Source organism: Pectinophora gossypiella, chromosome 6 (genome assembly GCF_024362695.1).
Source record: "Pectinophora gossypiella chromosome 6, ilPecGoss1.1, whole genome shotgun sequence".
Classification (NCBI taxonomy): Eukaryota; Metazoa; Arthropoda; class Insecta; order Lepidoptera; family Gelechiidae; genus Pectinophora; species Pectinophora gossypiella.
Genome location: NC_065409.1, coordinates 15,054,136 through 15,073,559, shown reverse-complemented (window position 1 = coordinate 15,073,559; position 19,424 = coordinate 15,054,136). Strand labels below are relative to the sequence as shown.

Here is a 19,424-nt window from a genome sequence, read left to right as displayed (position 1 = left end):
TTACGGGCGTGAGTTTATGTATGTATGTATGTATGTTGGGTATAAAGGATGATCCTTTTTATTACACCCAGGCATAATTACATCTTCTATACAGAATATGGAACTGTTCAAGTCCTATGCAATAGGGGGCGAGCCTATAGCCATAACTTACCCTTTTTTTTTGTTACGAAGGGGATATCCTCATGGATACCTCGCCACCCGGGGGAGCGACGAGGTTATGTCGGACTCTTACCGACTAAAACCCCTCCGATGGCCCTCTGCTGCGCATGTCGGGAAGCTCCGGGATCTCTAACGAACGCACCGGTGCTTCCCTCGCGCCTGCTATAAAAAGCGCGTCCCGGGGTAGGTCCCCACCCCTACGCCATCCCAGTTTTACGGCAATGCGAGGCCATGTCACATTGCCGTCCCTCCCGGAGACCGTATGAAGAGCGGCTCGGGCCCCCGCCCTTACCACTCACGGTCTCCAGTGTCCCCTTTCAGTCGCGTTTTACGACAGGCAGGGGGTACCGTAGCCCTATTCTTGCGCCCGGAACTACAGGGCGGTGCCATAACTTACCCTAACCTAACCTAACCGGGCACAAATCCTGGAAACCACGTGAGGTCAATTATCTATGATCCAAACACGAACAAACATGGCGTCTGTGCTTACCCTTTTGGGGATACAGACGCGCTTCTTGATCATTTTACCGGACTTGCACCAATGAGTCATTAATTTATCTTTGTCCGGCCAAGTAGTTAATGCCATCTGCGGCAAATCTACAATAAGTCAGGTCAAAAAAAAAATTATAACATAACATAACAAATACTTTATTGCACAAACAGGAAAAAACAAAATACAAAACAAAAGAGAAATAAAATAAGTACAATAGGCGGCCTATCTGAAGTGCAGAAGCCACGAACACAGTTAGCTCGACCATTACAGAAGGCAATCGGATCACCATCTATCACGTTGGTCTAACAGAAAGATCGGTGTGGTGTGGGTACTTAGTTCATATCCCAATTGGGATATAGTCGTGAGCTAATGCTTAGTGACTAATCTAGTCATTCTTGAATCAGCGCCACATTGTGGTTTGTTTGTTAGTTCGATAGCATGTTTGATGAAGAAATGTGAGAAGACTTTTGAAAGCATGATGCCTGCAAGCTCCATTCGAGAATAATTTTTGAACTCATTCCTTTTTTTTGTGTGTCATGTATGTTAAGTTATTTTAAGAGAAACTTTGTAACAGCTGTGGATTTTTATGTTATGTTACAATGTATATTTTTCAAAATATTTTTTTGACGTGACTTATTGTAGATTTGCCGCAGATGGCATTAACTACTTGGCCGGACAAATAGGGAGCGCTGAAGGCTCTCACCCGGTACAACGTTTAAGACAACAGGCCTGAGGGTGCCCAGTTGGGCGCGAACCTCAGGTCAGGGCGTCGTCTGAGAGGAAAAATATTTGAAAGAATTAATCGACCCTAGCGGGTCGATAGCGATAAGCGCTGATTGAGGGAAAACGTCGACCACACCGGCGGGGTAGGTATCGGGGTCCTGAAGTGTTTGGTGTCGCGAGCTGATTGGCTGCCTCTATGGCAGGGAGGGATTTGGGTGGTGCGGAGAATACCATGGGATTTGGGTGATTCAAAATAAATAAATAATAAATAATTTGAGCGCACCTGCCGAGCGTCTTGGCGAGCACAGCACCAAGCACGGAGCCTGTGCAGCCTCCCACAATAAATATGGACACGATACATGACCAGAGCACGTTCAACCAGCCTTCCGTAATCTGCACGTCGTACCGGCTGCTTATGCTCTCGTTGCAAAACCTTTTTATCACCTGAAAGAAATGGATTAACATTAATATATGGGATCCTTCCGTTCAGTCTCCGATGTAGAGGCTCCAACTTATATTATGTCGTAGAATAATCTTCAATCGCGTGGGTTATGAGGTAACCAACCACATTCAGGGCATTATTGAGCCTCATCGGTAAGTAGTACCCGAGATCAACGACTTAACATGCCTTCCGAAACACGGATCATCTTACTTTCGGATAATCGGGTGATCAGCGTGCAAATTACCAAAATAAGGCTCACAAAGTGATTTTTATGATGAGTCCCCACCGGGATTCGGACCCGGGACCTCCGGATCGTGAGCCTCACGGCCAACCACTGCACCACGGAGACCGTTCATAGAATAATTACCTATATATTTTTTTTTTGAAATGATATAGATTTAAATCGTGAAAAATACTATCTTCAATATAACAAAAAACCCCACAACAAAACAAAACACACACAACAACAAATTTGAGGGAAGGCCTGTTCCCAGCAGAGGGCCAACGACCTCCGTGGTTCAGTGGTTGAGCGTTGGGCTCACGCTCCGGAGGTCCCGGGTTCGATTCCCGGACATATCACAAAAAATACTTAGTGGTCCCTAGTTTGGTTAGGACATTACAGGCTGATCACCTGATTGTCCGACAGTAAGATGATCCGTGGTTCGGAAGGCACGTTAAGCCGTTGGTCCCGGTTACTACTTACTGATGTAAGTAAGTAGTCTTTACATGAGCCATGTCAGGAGCCTTTGGCCGCTCAATAGTAACCCTGAGGTTGGTATTCCACCACACAACCCATACGATTGAAGAAGATCATATTGGTGAATGAAACTTATTTTAGATTTGCCGCATATGGCATCAACTACTTGGTCGGACAAATGTAAATGAATAACTAATACCGCAAAGTCAAGTAAACGCATCGTCCGTTCGAGGTATTAAGGTCATTTCTGTATAAAGAATTCGACCTTCGGTCAGTCTGTGAAATCTGAATTATTGAAACGCTATGCATGTTAACAATAGCTCGTTAAGTTATAATACTTAGAGATGGATTGCCGCATAGTTAATACATAAATAAATAGTAATATTAAAATAGATTTTTAAAGGCGCTGATAGACTTGAGCATTCACTTGTAACAGAAGATCGAGCATTCGCCGTTTTTATATTTGTCGAACTGCACAATGTGCCGAGCCAAGCATAGAGCCAAACATTGCTATAAACGTTTTCATGAGCAAGAACGCTCGATAGAATGCTCGCTAAAATGTTCTCATATATTTCTCGTATTGTAACATTCGCACAAATGCTCAGTACAAGTGAATGCTAAAGTTTATCAGCACCTTAAGACATCATCATCATCAGCCCATTAACGTCTCTTCTGCTGGGGCACGGGCCTTCCCTAAGGATGGATAAGGAGATCGGGCCTTAAACCATCACGCGAGCCCAGTGCGGATTGATGGTTATTAACGACTGCTAATGCAGCCGGGACCAACGGCTTAACGTCCTTCCGAAGCACGGAGGAGCTCGAGATGGAAACTTATTTTTTTGGTCACCCATCCTATGACCGGCCTTTGCGAAAGTTGCTTAACTTCAACAATCGCAGACCGAGCGCGTTTACCGCTGCGCCACCGAGCTCCCACCCACCTTAAGACATACGCAGTTGAAATCCCAAGTTAGGTGTAGGTAAGGTAGGGTTTTTTTAGCACTCATGTCACATTAACTTTTTTGACAAATTAAACCGTAAGTCTCAATAAATGTCAAATATGATAGGTAGTGCGACAGGGTTCTAAAGTGGGAACATGATATTGCTCATGACTGTACGCATACATTGCAGAAAGTACTTATTCGAATTTATTTTCCAATGAGGGATTTTCCAAGCTGCGTTCCCCAAAAATAATATAGATGGCACTGTCCAGATTTAACGTGATATTGACGGCAGACCTTAAAGAGTCAATGTCCTTCTGAACATTCATGACTTGATCACGTCATCACGTACAGTTGATTTATCAGCGGACAGTCAAACTGACAACGAAATTGAATATTAATATACCCTCCATAAATAGAGCTCACGTGAATGACCAAAATAACTATCAATCAATGATGATCGTTTAAATTTAGAACGTATCAATTGAACTATATCACGTGCGTCATTATGGTTGAGTGAGATATATATTTTTTAAATTGGACGTTCGAAATCCTCTTTGAGATTATATTAAAATGCCTCATTAAAATGTTTTAGTTCATACGGGCAGTCGCTCCAGAACTGTCAATAACCTCGAATTAGGTAATCCGACCTCATAAAAAAGTCTGGATAAACTCTAGAGGACTATACTACTGCTACATAATAAAGATGATTTATACCACCGAGGAAATGAGGTAGTAATTAATACATGACGCGAACCTTAAACACAGAGTGAAAAAAACACACCACAACAACAACATAACTGAGCTGTTGCCGATCCCAGTGTGGTTGCCACCGTGCACAGCACCCATGACGACTTGTACCCTTGAGACTGAGATGGCTGAAGCCACATATACACTAGGCAACATTTACAACATTGACGTACACCCTCCCTACGATTGTACACCCTCATTGATTTAAAAGATGTGTTGCTGTTGCAGTTTCTTGTCATTTCTTGTCCTCAGCCATAACATTTTGAGAAATGACGTACCTAAACTCAAAAATGTTACATTGACCTTCAACAAGTTTATCCATGATATTTATGTTGAATAAATGGTTCTGATTTCTGATTTCTATCATTCAATATGTAGCCCAACAACGAGGCGTAACGATGCGCAACATCTTTGTCAATGGAAATTCAGTTATTAGCAACGTTTCGCAACAACGAGCGCTGTGTTGTGCGACGCTGTCGAACCAGTCGAGCATCACATGTTGCGCCTCAATTGTTGCCTAGTAGATACGAGGTTTATAAACAACAAACCTCCGCTGGGGTGTTGACGACGCCGATGTTGTACCCGACAGGCAGCGAGGATCCCAGCGTGGTCGCCACCCCGCACAGCACCAGGTACAACGCCCATGAGGACTTGTTAACTACTAGGCAACATTGACGCGCACAATATCATTCAACATGTAGCCCAACAACGAGGCGTAACGATGCGCAACATCTTTGCCAATAGAAATTCAGTTATTAGCAACATTGCGCAACAACGAGCGCTGTGTTGTGCGACGCTGTCGAACATGTCGAGCATCACGTGTTGCACCTATTGCTTAATGATTACGAGGTTTATAAACAATAAACCTCAGCTGGGGTGTTGACGACGCCGATATTGTACCCCACAGGCAGCGAGGAGCCCAGGGTGGTCGCCACGCCGCATAGCACCAGGTACAACGCCCATGAGGACTTGTTAACTACTAGGCAACATTGACGCGCACAATATCATTCAACATGTAGCCCAACAACGAGGCGTAACGATGCGCAACATTTTTGTCAATAGAAATTCAGTTATTAGCAACTTTGCGCAACAACGAGCGCTGTGTTGTGCGACGTTGTCGAACATGTCGAGCATCACGTGTTGCACAACCAGGTTTATAAACAACAAACCTCAGCTGGGGTGTTGACGACGCCGATGTTGTACCCGACAGGCAGCGAGGAGCCCAGCGTGGTCGCCACCCCGCACAGCACCAGGTACAACGACCATGACGACTTGTACCCCGGAGGCTGGGTTAGCTTCTCATGCTCATTGTTGGAGATCTGAAAGGAAGTCAACTTGTTAATTGATGTTACATGAAGCAGGTTAGCAAAAGCATTGGAATTCGGGTTGGTGATGTCAGATTGATGGGTCTTTTTAATGTGAAATATTTTAGATTTCCATTTTTCGCGGTCCTGTGCGTCCCTCCGGCAAGCGTCCAAGTCGTCACGCCATCTCTTTCGCGAAAAATGGAAAGAGGAAGGGGAGGCCTTTGCCCAGCAGTGGGATCTTGCAGGCTAGATTAGATTAGATTTTAGATTTGCCTCGGATGGAATTTATACTCTAAGATAGACCTCTTTTAAAGGTCTTCTCATTCGGCAAAAATAATATGCCTGAAAGGATAATGTACTTGTTGTCGAAAAACGACAATGTAATTTAAACCGTACACCTTTTTATAATTCAGCAGGGTAATATTACCCGAATACGGAAGCAAAAAGGAGAGTTAAGTGTTCAAACGCTATGTATGATTTTGTATTCGTTTCAAAAAGCTTTTAGTGTTTTTTATCCACTAGACAAGCTCTATATATAGGCCTTATACCCCCAAATTAAACACAAGACAAGTAAACGTAAAGAAATCCAACTTACTGAATACATATTACTCTTCATTACTACCATATTGACTCTTGTACTAAGTACACTTAAAAGCGTTGGGTTTTGGAAACGATGTTGCGAACGGCCGCGGCTAGGTCCACGATCGCAGGAAGAACTGATCCAAATGCGAACAACGGCCAAAACCAGTCACAGAGCCATCCGTCAAGGAGGAAGTAAGCTAAGGTGATGCACGAAGCGCCGTGCCCGAAGATAGCTGGTCAAGAGTTAAGGAAAATATGTCTCGAAAGTTAAAGAAAGCAATCTCTTTTGGAAAACTTGTCTCGAAAGTTATGATAGTGGCTCTTAAAAATTTACAAAATATTTTATGATAATTGTCTCCTTTAAAAACTTATTTACAGAATTACTAGTAAAATACTGTCTCTTATTTAAAAACTAATCACTGAGTAGGTGGAATTAACGTCTCATTTTTTTAAATATTTGAATTTAAATATTTGTTACAAGTGTTTATTTTTTTTTGTCTAAAATTTTTCAGACCCAACAAAACACGAATTTACGTCTTTTCTGAAAGGTACCGAAAGAATACGTGCTTCTTTGACGAAGCAAGACCACTAACTGAAATATTTCGAATGCGCAAACGCTCCAGAACTCGATCTAAGTATGTTTATACGGAACCGAATCTATTTTTCCATCTCATCTTTCAATAAAGGAGGCAAAGAATTGAATATAAACAATCAGACGATTCTATTCAAACGTTATCATAACGAGACGAACATTATTTTAATTGGGTTTTTTTACACTGAACCTCTTGAGTATAAAATTAGTAATTGTGACAAAGTAGGCCTGTTCCTGATATACTTTGTAAGCTTAGCGTGTAGGGTATCTATGATTTTTTGCTGGTTTCGAAAGGTTTGTAAGTTAATAGAATTAATATAAATTACGTATAATTGTCGCGGGAAGCCGCTGGATGCGGGCAGCGCAGGACCGATCGTCGTGGAGATCCTTGGGGGAGGCCTATGCCCAGCAGTGGGCGTCGTACGGCTGATGATGATGACGTATAATTGAAAATGTTATACAACTAATTAATTGATTTAAAAAGAAGTAAGTAAACAGAAAAGGCGGGAACGGAAGTGAGAATTACGCGGTGAACGAAACAAATGAAGAACGGGGTTTAAGTGTTATTTCTTGTTAATATTTATTTTTATATTTGTTACTCAACCGGAGGGGGTATAGAGCATACTCCACCACGCTGCTCCAATGTGGGTTGGTAGAGGTGTTTTTACGGCTAATAGCCGGGACCAACGGCTTAACGTCCCTCCAAAGCAATCAGCGGAATCATCTTACTTTTTCGGACAATCAGGTGATTCAAGCCTGAAAAGTCCTTACCAAACAAAGGACAGTCTCACAAAGTGATTTTGACAATGTCCCCATCGGGAATCGAACCCGGACCTCCAGACACGGAGGCTGTCCCTCCGGTTGATTGAGGGGAAGCCTGTGCCTAGCAGTGGGACGTATATAGGCTGTTTATGTATTTGTTACTCTGGTGTCGCTCTATAATAAAAGTATCAATCTTTCTTTCTTTGTTTCTTTCTTCCGAAATTCCTCCACGTCAAAATTATGTTTGCTTGAAACATGGTAATTAACGAGTATTTCGTATAATTAGTCGTCTGAGAGAATTATATTTGAACGAACAAATCGAGGCTACTGGGCCGATAGTGATAAGCACTGAATGAGGGAAATCCTCGACCACGCCGGCGGGGTCAGTATCTTGGTATAAAAAAATAAAATACCCTACGCCACACTCATAAATATGTTATCATTAAAATAGATATTGACTCAATTTTGAAATACTTAAACCTTTTACGTTTTCATCCGTTTTATATGTAAACAGTAAAACTAAACAAACTCTATTTATATACCAAAGAAAAGACGAAAAAAAGAAGAGAAGAAGAAGAAGTCACATAGTTAATAGAACGTAATTCAAACGATAAGATTTAAAATAGTGCAATAATCTACGTCAGCTCAGGAGGAGCTCGGTGGCGCAGCGGTAAACGCGCTCGGTCTGCGATTGTTGAAGTTAAGCAACTTTCGCAAAGGCCGGTCATAGGATGGGTGACCACAAAAAAAAATAAGTTCATCTCGAGCTCCCCCGTGCTTCGGAAGGCACGTTAAATTGGTCCCGGCTGCATTAGTAGTCGTTAATAACCACCAATCCGCACTGGCCCCCGTCGTGGTTTAAGGCCCGATCTCCCTATCCATCCATAGGGAAGGCCCGTGCCCCAGCAGTGGGGACGTTAATGGGCTGATGATGAATCTACGTCAAGGCGAGTAGCTTTATGAATGGGCGATTTATTTCGAAATAAATATAGAATACAATGCGACCAGTATAAAAAAGTTATTTATTACTATAGGTTATCTTATCATTTTGTTATGATTATGAACAAAGTACACTTTGTGCCAATTTAGAAAATCATTGACATAATTAATTATTCCAATAGATTAGAGAACAGACTCCGTGGTCTAGTGGTTAGAGCGTTAGGCTCACGATCTGGAGGTCCAAGTTCTATTCCCGATGGGAACATTGTCGAAATCACTTTGTGAGGCTGTCCTTTGTTTGGTAAGGACTTTTCAGGCTTGAATCACCTGTATGCCTGAAAGAGAAAGATGATTCTGTGCCTCGGAGGGCACGTTAAGCCGTTGGTCCCGGCTATTAGCCGTAAAAACACCTCCACCGCAGTGGAGCAGCGTGGTGGAGTATGTTCCATACCCCCTCCGGTTGATCGAGGGGACGCCTGTGCCCAGCAGTGGGACGTATAGGCTGTTTATGTATGTTTAATACAGTTTAAATGCGCCAATGATGAATTAAACAAATGGAAAATGAAGAGTTTGACATTTTCTATACACCGTGTTAGTGGCAGTGGCACCGTAACGAAAACTTTGGGGGATGATTCGGACCATGATTTTGAGTTGATCACAAGTAGAATTTTATGATGAAAATTCAAGAAAAAAGCCTAGGCGGTCAAAATGGCCACATCGAAGCAATTCATCTAAGAAAGCAATATGTCAATGAGTGCGCAATGCAACCAAATGTCAAATAGCAATATTGCTTTCTTAGATGAATTGCTTCGATGTGGCCATTTTGACCGCCCAGGAAGACTTATTATGTTGACGTCATCGTCATTATCATGATCATCATAGATGCCGATTCACATACAAACATTGACAAGCAGATTACACACAAAGACACATTATTATGAAAACATATTGCGAATTGCAAATGATGCGATTTAATGTACAAAGCTAGTACTCAAGCTCCATACAAACTTTAGTGGCGTTAAAAAAAAGGAAATTATTCTTTAAACTTTGGCAATACAAGCTTTATATCGTTGCCTTATAGTGTAACAATTAGACAGGTTTTAATCCAGGTAAAAATTTATGGTCTCATTTTAAACCAGTATGAAATTAATTGGAATAGAATAAATCGGGTTTTTGTTAAAGAAAATCATATCAGAATGAGATTTTTAGACAATATGTAGTAAAAAGCACATAAAAGTAAGTTCAATCTGGCCGTTTTACACGCCCGGAATTATTTACCTATTGTGTATGGAAAGTTAAAAGTTTGTATAGCTGTTTTACACGCCCGGAATTATTTACCTATTGTGTATGGAAAGTTAAAAGTTTGTATAGCTGTTTTACACGCCCGGAATTATTTACCTATTGTGTATGGAAAGTTAAAAGTTTGTGTAGCTGTTTTACACGCCCGGAATTATTTACCTATTGTGTATGGAAAGTTAAAAGTTTGTATAGCTGTTTTACACGCCCGGAATTATTTACCTATTGTGTATGGAAACTTAAAGTTTGTATAGAGCTTAAGTAGGTTAAAGAGGAAGTGTTAATAAAGGATACAGATCAGAGATACGGTGGAACAGAACATTGTGAGGCCGAGTATGAAGGTGGTCAGCTCAACCAGAACCAAGGCTACAGCCGCGGCCAGCCCGCCCACCAACCTGGAAACATGCACAGTTAGGGCCAAAACACATAGAGGCGGCGCCGAGGGCGTAATACAAGGTGTTAGTGACATCGTAACGAAAACTTTGAGGGATGATTCTAACCATGATTATGAGTTGATATCCAGTGGTTTTTTGTCGCAAAAGTATGAAACTGGAAAGAATGTAAATGAATATTTTCGACCGGAAATTCCACTTGATACTCGTATCAACTCAGAATCATAGTCTGAATCATACCACCCCCCACTCTGTATTTTTTTGATGTCACTAACACCCTGTATTTTATAATGGAGTTTGTAAATCTGCGTTCACATAGAACTCCGCTGCAGTTGTTAAAGGCACAGCAGTAATAGAACATTACTACATTACATTACATTACCACAAGAAACTGTATAAATACGTCACACCAAAAGTAATAGCAGCGAAAACGCGGCGCAGCGGCAGTTTGAGCGCGTACCTACGCGGTAGTTTTCGGATTTACACGAAAATGTAACCGAATTAGTGCTTAAAACAGAAATTTCTGTATAACTTCAAAGACAAACATTACAGAAACAACGTAGTATGATAATATTGCACCTGCCCTCGCTGCCAAGTAACCATTTCGCGCGCGAATCGAATTATATCGAGCGCTTCGATCAATAGTCGTGCGGTCGTGCGACGTCTATCTAGTATATTATATTGGTCAAAGCCCTCGATATAATTCGAGTCACGCACGTCACGGTTGCCGTGCAAATCCCGCCGGAAATATTAAAATATGACAATTGAACGCGATTGTAACGCGGAACCGCATTGAAACTGCTCCGCGCTGCTTTTGACCTGCTACTGCTTTTGGTGTGCCCGAGACTTTATTCTATGACAGCGTTGCGGGTTTTTTTCATACAAACTTGCCCCTCCTAACGGGCATCGCACGGGGTGCCTTCTCTTTGTGCAGACAGCTTTACGTAGGCACCTACTAGCTACACCAGCGGGCTTAGCACCGTAAGCACGTGACTCTTTCTCGCCGCGACATAGATCATCTGTGTCTTTCTGTGTAGTACTGTGAGAGAGTGACGGGTGACGTATGTCGAGGCGAGAAAGAGTCACACGCTTACGGTGCTAAGCCCTCTGAAATAAACAATAATAATAGTCAGGTCAGGTCACTATTCCTGTTAGGATAAATAGACAAAGTAAGCAGCCGCTTCTGATATATGTCTTCAGTTGCAGTATTAAATTTTAAAATTAAAATAAAAGAAATAACTTTCACTATATTTCCTGTAAAGCTATAGGTATACCACACAACACAACATTAAAACTTAAGTGTCTCCTAATGTTATTGAATAATTTGAATATGATGATGGCGAGGATACCCTCAATAATTAAGTAATGTAGCGGAGTATTAGTAGATGAAATCCTGACACCAGGGTTGATGAGGTCGGCTATTGACCTGACTACCTACGCGATAAAAATCCTTTTTCATCCGAAAATGAAGATGAAACACATGAATAATACTATTCATGCATTAGTCATGCGACGAAACGCGACAGATTCTCACGCGAGACAGATATCCGTACCCGAGACAGGTATCCGTACGAGAGACAGATATCCGTACGTTTGACAGACATCCTTAACCGAGACGGATATCCGTACGCCAGACAGATATCCGTGCGCGAGACAGATATCCGTACGCGAGACAGATATCCGTACGCGAGACAGATATCCGTACGCTAGACAGATCTGCAAGCGAGATCTCAGGCGAGATATATACGCTTTTTTTTTGACGAGACTTATTGCAGATTTGCCGCATAACGTCGCTTTATAGTAAAAACAACTTAAGCGTCTTTTTGAAAAATGACATTCGAATGTGATTGTTAACAAAACCTGGCAATAGACACACTAGATTCAAACCACCCGGAATGAAATTAATCGAAAGAAATCATTGGCTCAAAAAGGGTTTTCACTATAGGGCGACAATGGTGCTAATTCCTGTAAATACCATCTAATTTTATTTTAAGTTATATCTGTCATTTTCTTATCCGCCGAAAAGGAAAGGGACGGGTAATCGACAAGCATTAAATTTATGGAACACACGTCAATTTTAAGCCCAAATTTAAACTAACCGTCTAAAAATTTTACATCAGTCAATAACCCGACACATTCATTTACTCATTCTTCCTAAAATTAAGAGCTGTGAATCATCTGTCCCTTTCCTTTTCGAAGGATATGAAAATGACGGATATAACTTAAAATAAAATTAGGCGGTGTCTGCAGGAATCGGGGCCATTGGCCCCTATAGTGAAAAATATGGCATTAACTACTTGACCGGACATGATATATCCGCAGGTGAGACATATACCGCATCGCGCGCGATATCCGTGTGCTATGCTAATGCTACGGCTACTGCGCATTTGCTGTTCACACCAATACATAAACTGCCTTTATACGTCCCACTGCTGGGCACAGGCCTCCCCTCAAATAACCGGAGGGGGTATGGAGCATACTCCACCACGCTGCTCCATTGCGGGTTGGTGGAGGTGTTTTTACGGCTAATAGCCGGGACCAACGGCTTAACGTGCCCTCCGAAGCACGGAATCATCTTACTTTTTCGGACAATCAGGTGATTCAAGCCTGAAAAGTCCTTACCAAACAAAGGACAGTCTCACAAAGTGATTTCGACAATGTCCCCATCGGGAATCGAACCCAGACCTCCAGATCGTGAGCCTAACGCTCTAACCACTAGACCACGGAGGCTGTTAACCACACAGACCAATACCTCAATTAAACTTTGAGGATTGGCAGACAAGTCTACCTTCGTACTTTTCTGTTCGCTGAAATGATTAGACTGCACGTAACTTTGTCGTAATTCGTAATGCTCAGTGGGGCGTGTTGACAATACTTCTACTCACGTGATCAAATAATAAAAAAGAAACAATGACGTTCAGATGAACACGAGACTGCTCAGGATGGCACTTGTTTGCAAAACAGGGGCACACTTCACATGACATGTATAGCATCTATCGTGGCTGACTTTGCAAAATGGCATATCTGCAATATTTAGCTAAAATAATTTGATAATAACAAAAGGTGCGAATCAGATTCGTTAATAATATCAGATACGTCACTCAACGATATTTGGGATGTACAACAACATATCACATAATATTTATTTATTTATTTAATAATGCAACAACTCAAAAAAAATAATTTCAAGAAAAAGCGATTTGAAATTTGGACAGTCCCTAGTATGGAAGGGAGACTGAAAAGACTTCTAAGGGAATTATCCTATGACAACTTCAACTGGCGAAACTCCCGCGCATAAATTATTAAAACTAAGAAAATCCGTGCTCCATTCGTTAGCAAATAAGAACTTAAAACAATAAAATATATTAATCCTCTGAAGGTCTCGCAAATATTTCAGAATGCAAATATGCGTGATTCATAAAACAAAAACCGCGATTTATTAAAAAACTTAGCTTAGAACAGAACATTTATTTCTTACTTACCTCCACCCTTGATTTCTACACCGTACCCAAACACAAAAAAAGCATAGCAAAATTCAATAAAAAGAGAAAAAAACGCCATACTTCGCTAGAGGTTGTTGAACCCATTAATTGTTTACGCCAAACTTGGCCCAAACAAGCCAAACTCAATCTGGCCTTAGAATATCGGTGTCGATACACCACGAACCGGCCGTATCGTGAATAGTAACAACCAGTAATTAAATTTATGCACTTTTTTATTTCTAAATTAAAAACGTTTGCACGTGCGGTAGATCGCGTGAAGCGACGCCGCGTATGCGCCAACCCACTAGCTACGGATGGCGGGCTTGCCTCGGAAAACGGCTCGTGTTTTATAAACTTTACAGCTGTACTGGTTACAAGTGGATCCAACTCGGTTGTGGAGCTCAAGACAGGGCTTAGGGGTGCAAGAATCTTTTACAAGTTGGATTATAGATCAAATTCGTAAGAACGTACAAAACTTATAGAGCATAGAATCAAAACAAATCAAAAATGTGTATTATCTCAAAAAGAATGAAGGCATATGTCTAACTAACTACGTAATATCAAGTCGGCACGCTACAAATTATTACTTTTTTTACTTTATTTTACACCTACCTAGGCTATTGTTATTATATGCTGATTTGAAACTTTACTCATAACGCGAATGGGTGAAGGTCTCTTAGCGGCCTTTACATATTTTCCAACAACACACCAAAACCTGTTTTGATATTACGAGGAGGATTCACGACTCAACCAAGATGTAAACAAGGTAAGGCTTTTCCTATAAAACTATTCGTCAATTATCATATTCCGCACGCCCTGACGCTTGCAAGGAGCGATTTAACCATGGCTAGCAAAAAACCCCGCGAATTAAGTAGCTACCTTCACATATGGAGAAACATAGCTCGATGAATACATCGATGAATGTGTACTTGTATTCTGTGGAGCAGGAAAGCTGAAGAATAGACCTAGAAAGACCCGAGGAAGAGACAGATCTCTCAGAGTTTCGATCAATGATTTTATTAAGGCCGAGATTAGACTGAGAGAGTGCAAGACCACCAGAAATAGTGAAGGATCTACGTCGGAAGTTGGACAATCAAAATTTACAGAAGACACTGCAGAGATTGACATAGATTGGCGAATATTTTCACCACGTTGCGCATTGGCAATTCACACTCCAAAGTATAAGACATGAAGAACGATATTCTCTAATGTGGGTTGTGACATCAGTAATCGACCTCATCTATCCTAGTGTCAGTGTTGCTATTGAACCGCCAAAGGCCCCTGACATGGCTCATGTAAAACTATATACTTACTTAAGTAAATAGTAGCCGGGACCGACTATTTTCGGACAATCGGGAGGTCAGTCTGCAGTGTCCTAACTAAACTCATCATCATCAATTTAAGAGCCAGGCTCTTGTCGGTGTAGCATTTTCCATTTCAGTCTATCAAAGGCCAAGTCCTTGACTTCCCTATAAGACACGACGCTAACCTTTTCTTTAATCTGTTCCATGTAAGCTCTTCTTGGTCTTCCCCTCTCTGTCCTTCTAGCTTTCCTTTTATGATGCTTTTAATAAATTCGTCGTGTCTTATTAGGTAACTAAACTAGGGATCGCAAAGTAGTTTTTGTGATATATCTCCAATCCAGGACCTCCGGATCGAGAGCCCAAGGCATAACCACTAGATCACGGAAGCCTTCATGGTTATGAAGAACAATGACCGATGGAGATTCTTGCATCAGCCCTACAGCCTTCAAAGACCATAATACACCACACACGTGATTTACAATGGTCTGTTACTGTCCAAGTGTTCTGAAAACACACACGCTCAACAAACCGGTGGGATCTGGTTTACGAGCACCAACTTCCCACCTGGCTTTGTTCTTACTTTGTGTGAACAACTAGTTATTACTACAATTGTATTACAATAGTAGATAGTGTAGATCTTGTGAGAATAGGTCTAATAACCGTCAACTACAATGCCAGTCGTGCGGCCGCTACTGTCGCTCTCGCACCGGACTTTACAGCCATTTTAAAAGCTGCCACAGAAACGCTGTTTGAATCATCTGATAAAGATGTAGAGGCCTGAGATGATGATGTGAGAATAGGTGATATTGCGTTGTAGCATAATTCTTTCACCTTTGTGAGAGGTCATGATCAGGGGGTCTAAAAATGACACTGATGCAATCCACCTTCAACTTTATGGTTTATGGCAACTGGTCCTCGTATAGTAGACAACCATTACTGCCAGAGTCGTGTATAGAAAAGACACTTGTCCATAGAGAGAGTCTGGAAAATGTATCCAAAGTCAATCCAGAAATAACTATCTAAATACATATATAAAAGGAGAAACTAACTGACTAACATATCAACGCACAGCCTAAACGGCTAAACGTAGGCACTTGAAATTTGGAAGGGACGTAGCTTAGGTACCGTAGAGGTGCCCTAAGAAAGGAATTCCCGAAATTCCCACGGGAACGGGAATTAGCGGGAAAATCCTTTTGTATGAAAAATCTAAACCGCTTAAGTTAGACGCTTGAAATTTGGCATGCAGGTACCTTATTAAACTTAAAGCTTAGTTACAACAGGATATTGCAAAATTCCCACGGGAACGGGAGTTAGCGGGAAAAAACATTTGTATGAAAAAATTTAAACCGCCTAATAAGATACTATACACGCCACGCGGACGAAGTCGCGGGCAAAAGCTAGAAGTAAATATTACCCGTGTGCAATCCTTCTCTTCTCCAATAAGAATCTCCCAATCCACGTAAAAAAAGCAATATTTCCATTTGACATTTGTCGACATTGCGCATTTACTTTTATATGCGCAAATGTCAAATTGCAATATTGCTTTTCAGATGAACTGATTTGATGTGGTCTTTTAGCCTGCCTGTTTTGATGAACTTTCGACATTGCCCACGACTCTAGAGCCCATTTAAAAAAAATAATTCTCCCTTTTCGTGTAAGCAGAGCTACAAGACGTCTAGACGACAACATGCACCCGGAAAGAAAACTTTGACGTAACAAAAATGACGAGCGCGATTTGTGCTTATTGAAATCGATCCTAGATTTCTAAACCAAGGGAAAAATATTAATATAAATTATACAATTTTATTATGTCCCTTTCAAGTAACCTAAACGGATATGTTAGCTAATTGGCTAATTTTGGACACCACCATACTGTGGCCATAGAGATTGGGGCAGCTATTATGCAAACGCGGAGTGGACGAGCGGGGGCTGTTGATGATGTAGATACATAAACAATAAACGAAATAGATGGAATAGGACAGAATAGACAGGTTGCTTGGAAGAAATTGCTATTTAGCAATAAGGCCGCCGATTGTCCTTCTCTTGTCACATTTGTAATTGTTTTTAGTGTTGTGTTTATATGTGCAATAGTCTTTTTGTATTTTATTGAAATAGAAGACGATAATCTTCTGTCTGGGGTATTCCATAGTAACATATAACGTATTAATAGGGTTATTATCTTATAAACACTACAAATGCTTTGGGTTTGCACGGCATCCGTGTCGCACGCTGCGCGAATTATATAGACGGTTCCGACCAATGGACGCAGCGAATGCTATCTACGTGGATAGACCTCATATGTACTCGATATAAATCGAGCCGCGCGCGGTGTGGTTGCGGTGCCGCGAAAGCTGTCAACATGGCTTGACTTAGCAAAGAAAGAAATAAACTAAGTAACATTACTTAATCAGCCTTATTCACGAGAATTATTCTCTCATGCTCCTACAACCCACAAACCAAAGTCCAATGACAACACTGTCAATACAAACAAAGGTTAATTTTATCAGACAATGGTCCTTTGCATACATAAATTATTCATTCACTATTTATTCGTAATTAGTCAACATGGTACCTTGAGCTCAGACCACCATGACTCACTGATTGCTTGGAAGAAATTTCTTTAAGAACCTCCTATTGTAAGGCAACTTACTATGCCCTTTTGTATATAATATACAGGTTAGTTATACATATCAATAATTCAATCAAATCAAATCAAATATACTTTATTGCACAGAACTAAAATTTCAACAATCAGACATAACACATGAAAACAGTACAATTGGGCGGCCTTATTGCTCTAGAGCAATTTCTTCCAGGCAACCACCAAAAGGAAACAAACATTTGCAAACAACTTAGATGCGGGATAATTCTTTTGTGTAATAGTAAATATTTCCTGTCATTTTAAGATACAGCCAATTTAGTATGTCCAAAAGTGGATGATGGTCTTTTTGGCTCTATAGGTATTTGCAATGTAGTGGAATGGTCTTTGTTCAGCCGCATTTTAGGTATAAGTATATTAAAAAATAATAATTAGGTACTTGATTACCTACATAATTTGTTATTAGTAAATATATATGTGTTATGTAATGGTGTCATATTTTAACCAAAATAAATGTTTTTATTATTACAAGCCACAAGTTATCTTTGTCCCCAAGTAATAAAATTAAAAAATACCTAAAAGTTATAGACAGCATAAATCAGTAAAAAAGTATGGGTACAAAAATACAAAAAAAAAGGAAAAAATACAAAAACAAAAAAATAAAATACAAAAATACCAACTTGAAAAAAGAAAGGAAAAAAATTATTTCAATAAATATAATTACTAAAATCCAACATAAAATCGAAAAATATTAAATTATACATAATTATAAGAAGGATCTCATAGAGAGAGAGAGCTCACCCCTTAGTCCAAGTTTTCTTTTTTATTTTAATTATATGTGCACAAATAAGATTCCAATAAGAAAATAAACATTAGATATTTTTACTTGTTCTTATTTAATTCACTTTAAGTTTGAAGAATGCTTATGCTTAGTAGTATGATTTTAAGGTCCTCATCACAATACGCCAATGCGCCAAAACGATCGAAGATACGTTATTAACTAATGTTAACATATTTGTTCACTATCAATAAATACCTTATACTCGCGTCAATAAGTATACAAATGATAAGCTCAATGGCAGATAAGTGAATAACAAAGAATTAAATACAAATTGCGTAAACGCATTACGCATCGATCGCGTTGCTATGGAAATTATGACATAAAACATGCGAGATCCAACTAAATTCTATTCTTATAGGATTATGGACAATGTATTCTAGTGTTGAAGGTCACCAATATGATACTACTTACCGGCTGTGGTATATTTGAAAGAATTGGTTGTGGTACTGGCTTGGTAAACAAAGCTTCACGTTCTGCTGGCTCTCCCATAGCAAAGTAACAAGCACACACAGGTGGCCAACAAGGGTCAAAAAACGGGCAGGGATTAGGGTACCAGCTCCTCTCATGCCGCTTTTATCAAAACTATAACGAAAATCTCTCGAACTTTTGTGCTGGAAAATTGTTTTTCGCCAGTTTTCCGCACGAGGCCAGAAGTGACAGGAGTTGTCATATAAAATCAAAGTTGCGTTTTGATGCGTAATTTGCGTATGTTGCACTCTGTTTAACTTCGATGGTAAAGGTGGTGATGTGATGTACCATTTACGTTTGGTGACCTAACGTTATTTTATTGGTAGTTTTGCAAATATTAAAATGGCAAGAATAAATAAAAAAAAACTGAAGCATTGATCGTTCAAAAGGCTTTTTGGCGGGAGACGGGAACGGGACAGTTGCTTTCTTCATTGAATAATCTAAATAATTAATACGAAGTGGTGTTTTGTGGTTAATGATCGCATTAAGTTAGTCGGAAGACATTCGCGAGTGTTATTATATTGGAGTATTCAATAAACAAAGTGTATCTGCCTATTTTCGCTTCGTGTCAGGAAGCCGCTTCATAACTCAAAAGTTTATGCGGACTTTTGAGTTAATTCGTTTGGGGTTCGGAGTAGGAGTCTACTCCGTGGGTGGG

General features: G+C 40.5%; 1 protein-coding gene across 6 annotated transcripts in view; it reads right to left on the bottom strand.

Annotated features, from left to right (window-relative positions):
* The window catches only part of LOC126367783 (solute carrier family 2, facilitated glucose transporter member 3-like), a 33,198-nt gene extending 14,246 nt beyond the window's left edge, over positions 1–18,952 (bottom strand). The window contains exons 1-5 of one of the 6 annotated variants that reach the window (XM_050011520.1): positions 18,710–18,952; positions 9,975–10,075; positions 6,105–6,324; positions 5,372–5,521; positions 1,659–1,819 (exon numbers count right to left, since the gene is read on the bottom strand). In XM_050011520.1, the coding sequence (XP_049867477.1) occupies positions 1,659–1,819; positions 5,372–5,521; positions 6,105–6,134 (341 nt within the window). In that variant the 5' untranslated portion in view covers positions 6,135–6,324; positions 9,975–10,075; positions 18,710–18,952. The other 5 variants (XM_050011522.1, XM_050011521.1, XM_050011523.1 and 2 more) reach the window with 5 other exon arrangements.
* Positions 18,953–19,424: the final 472 nt, after the last annotated feature.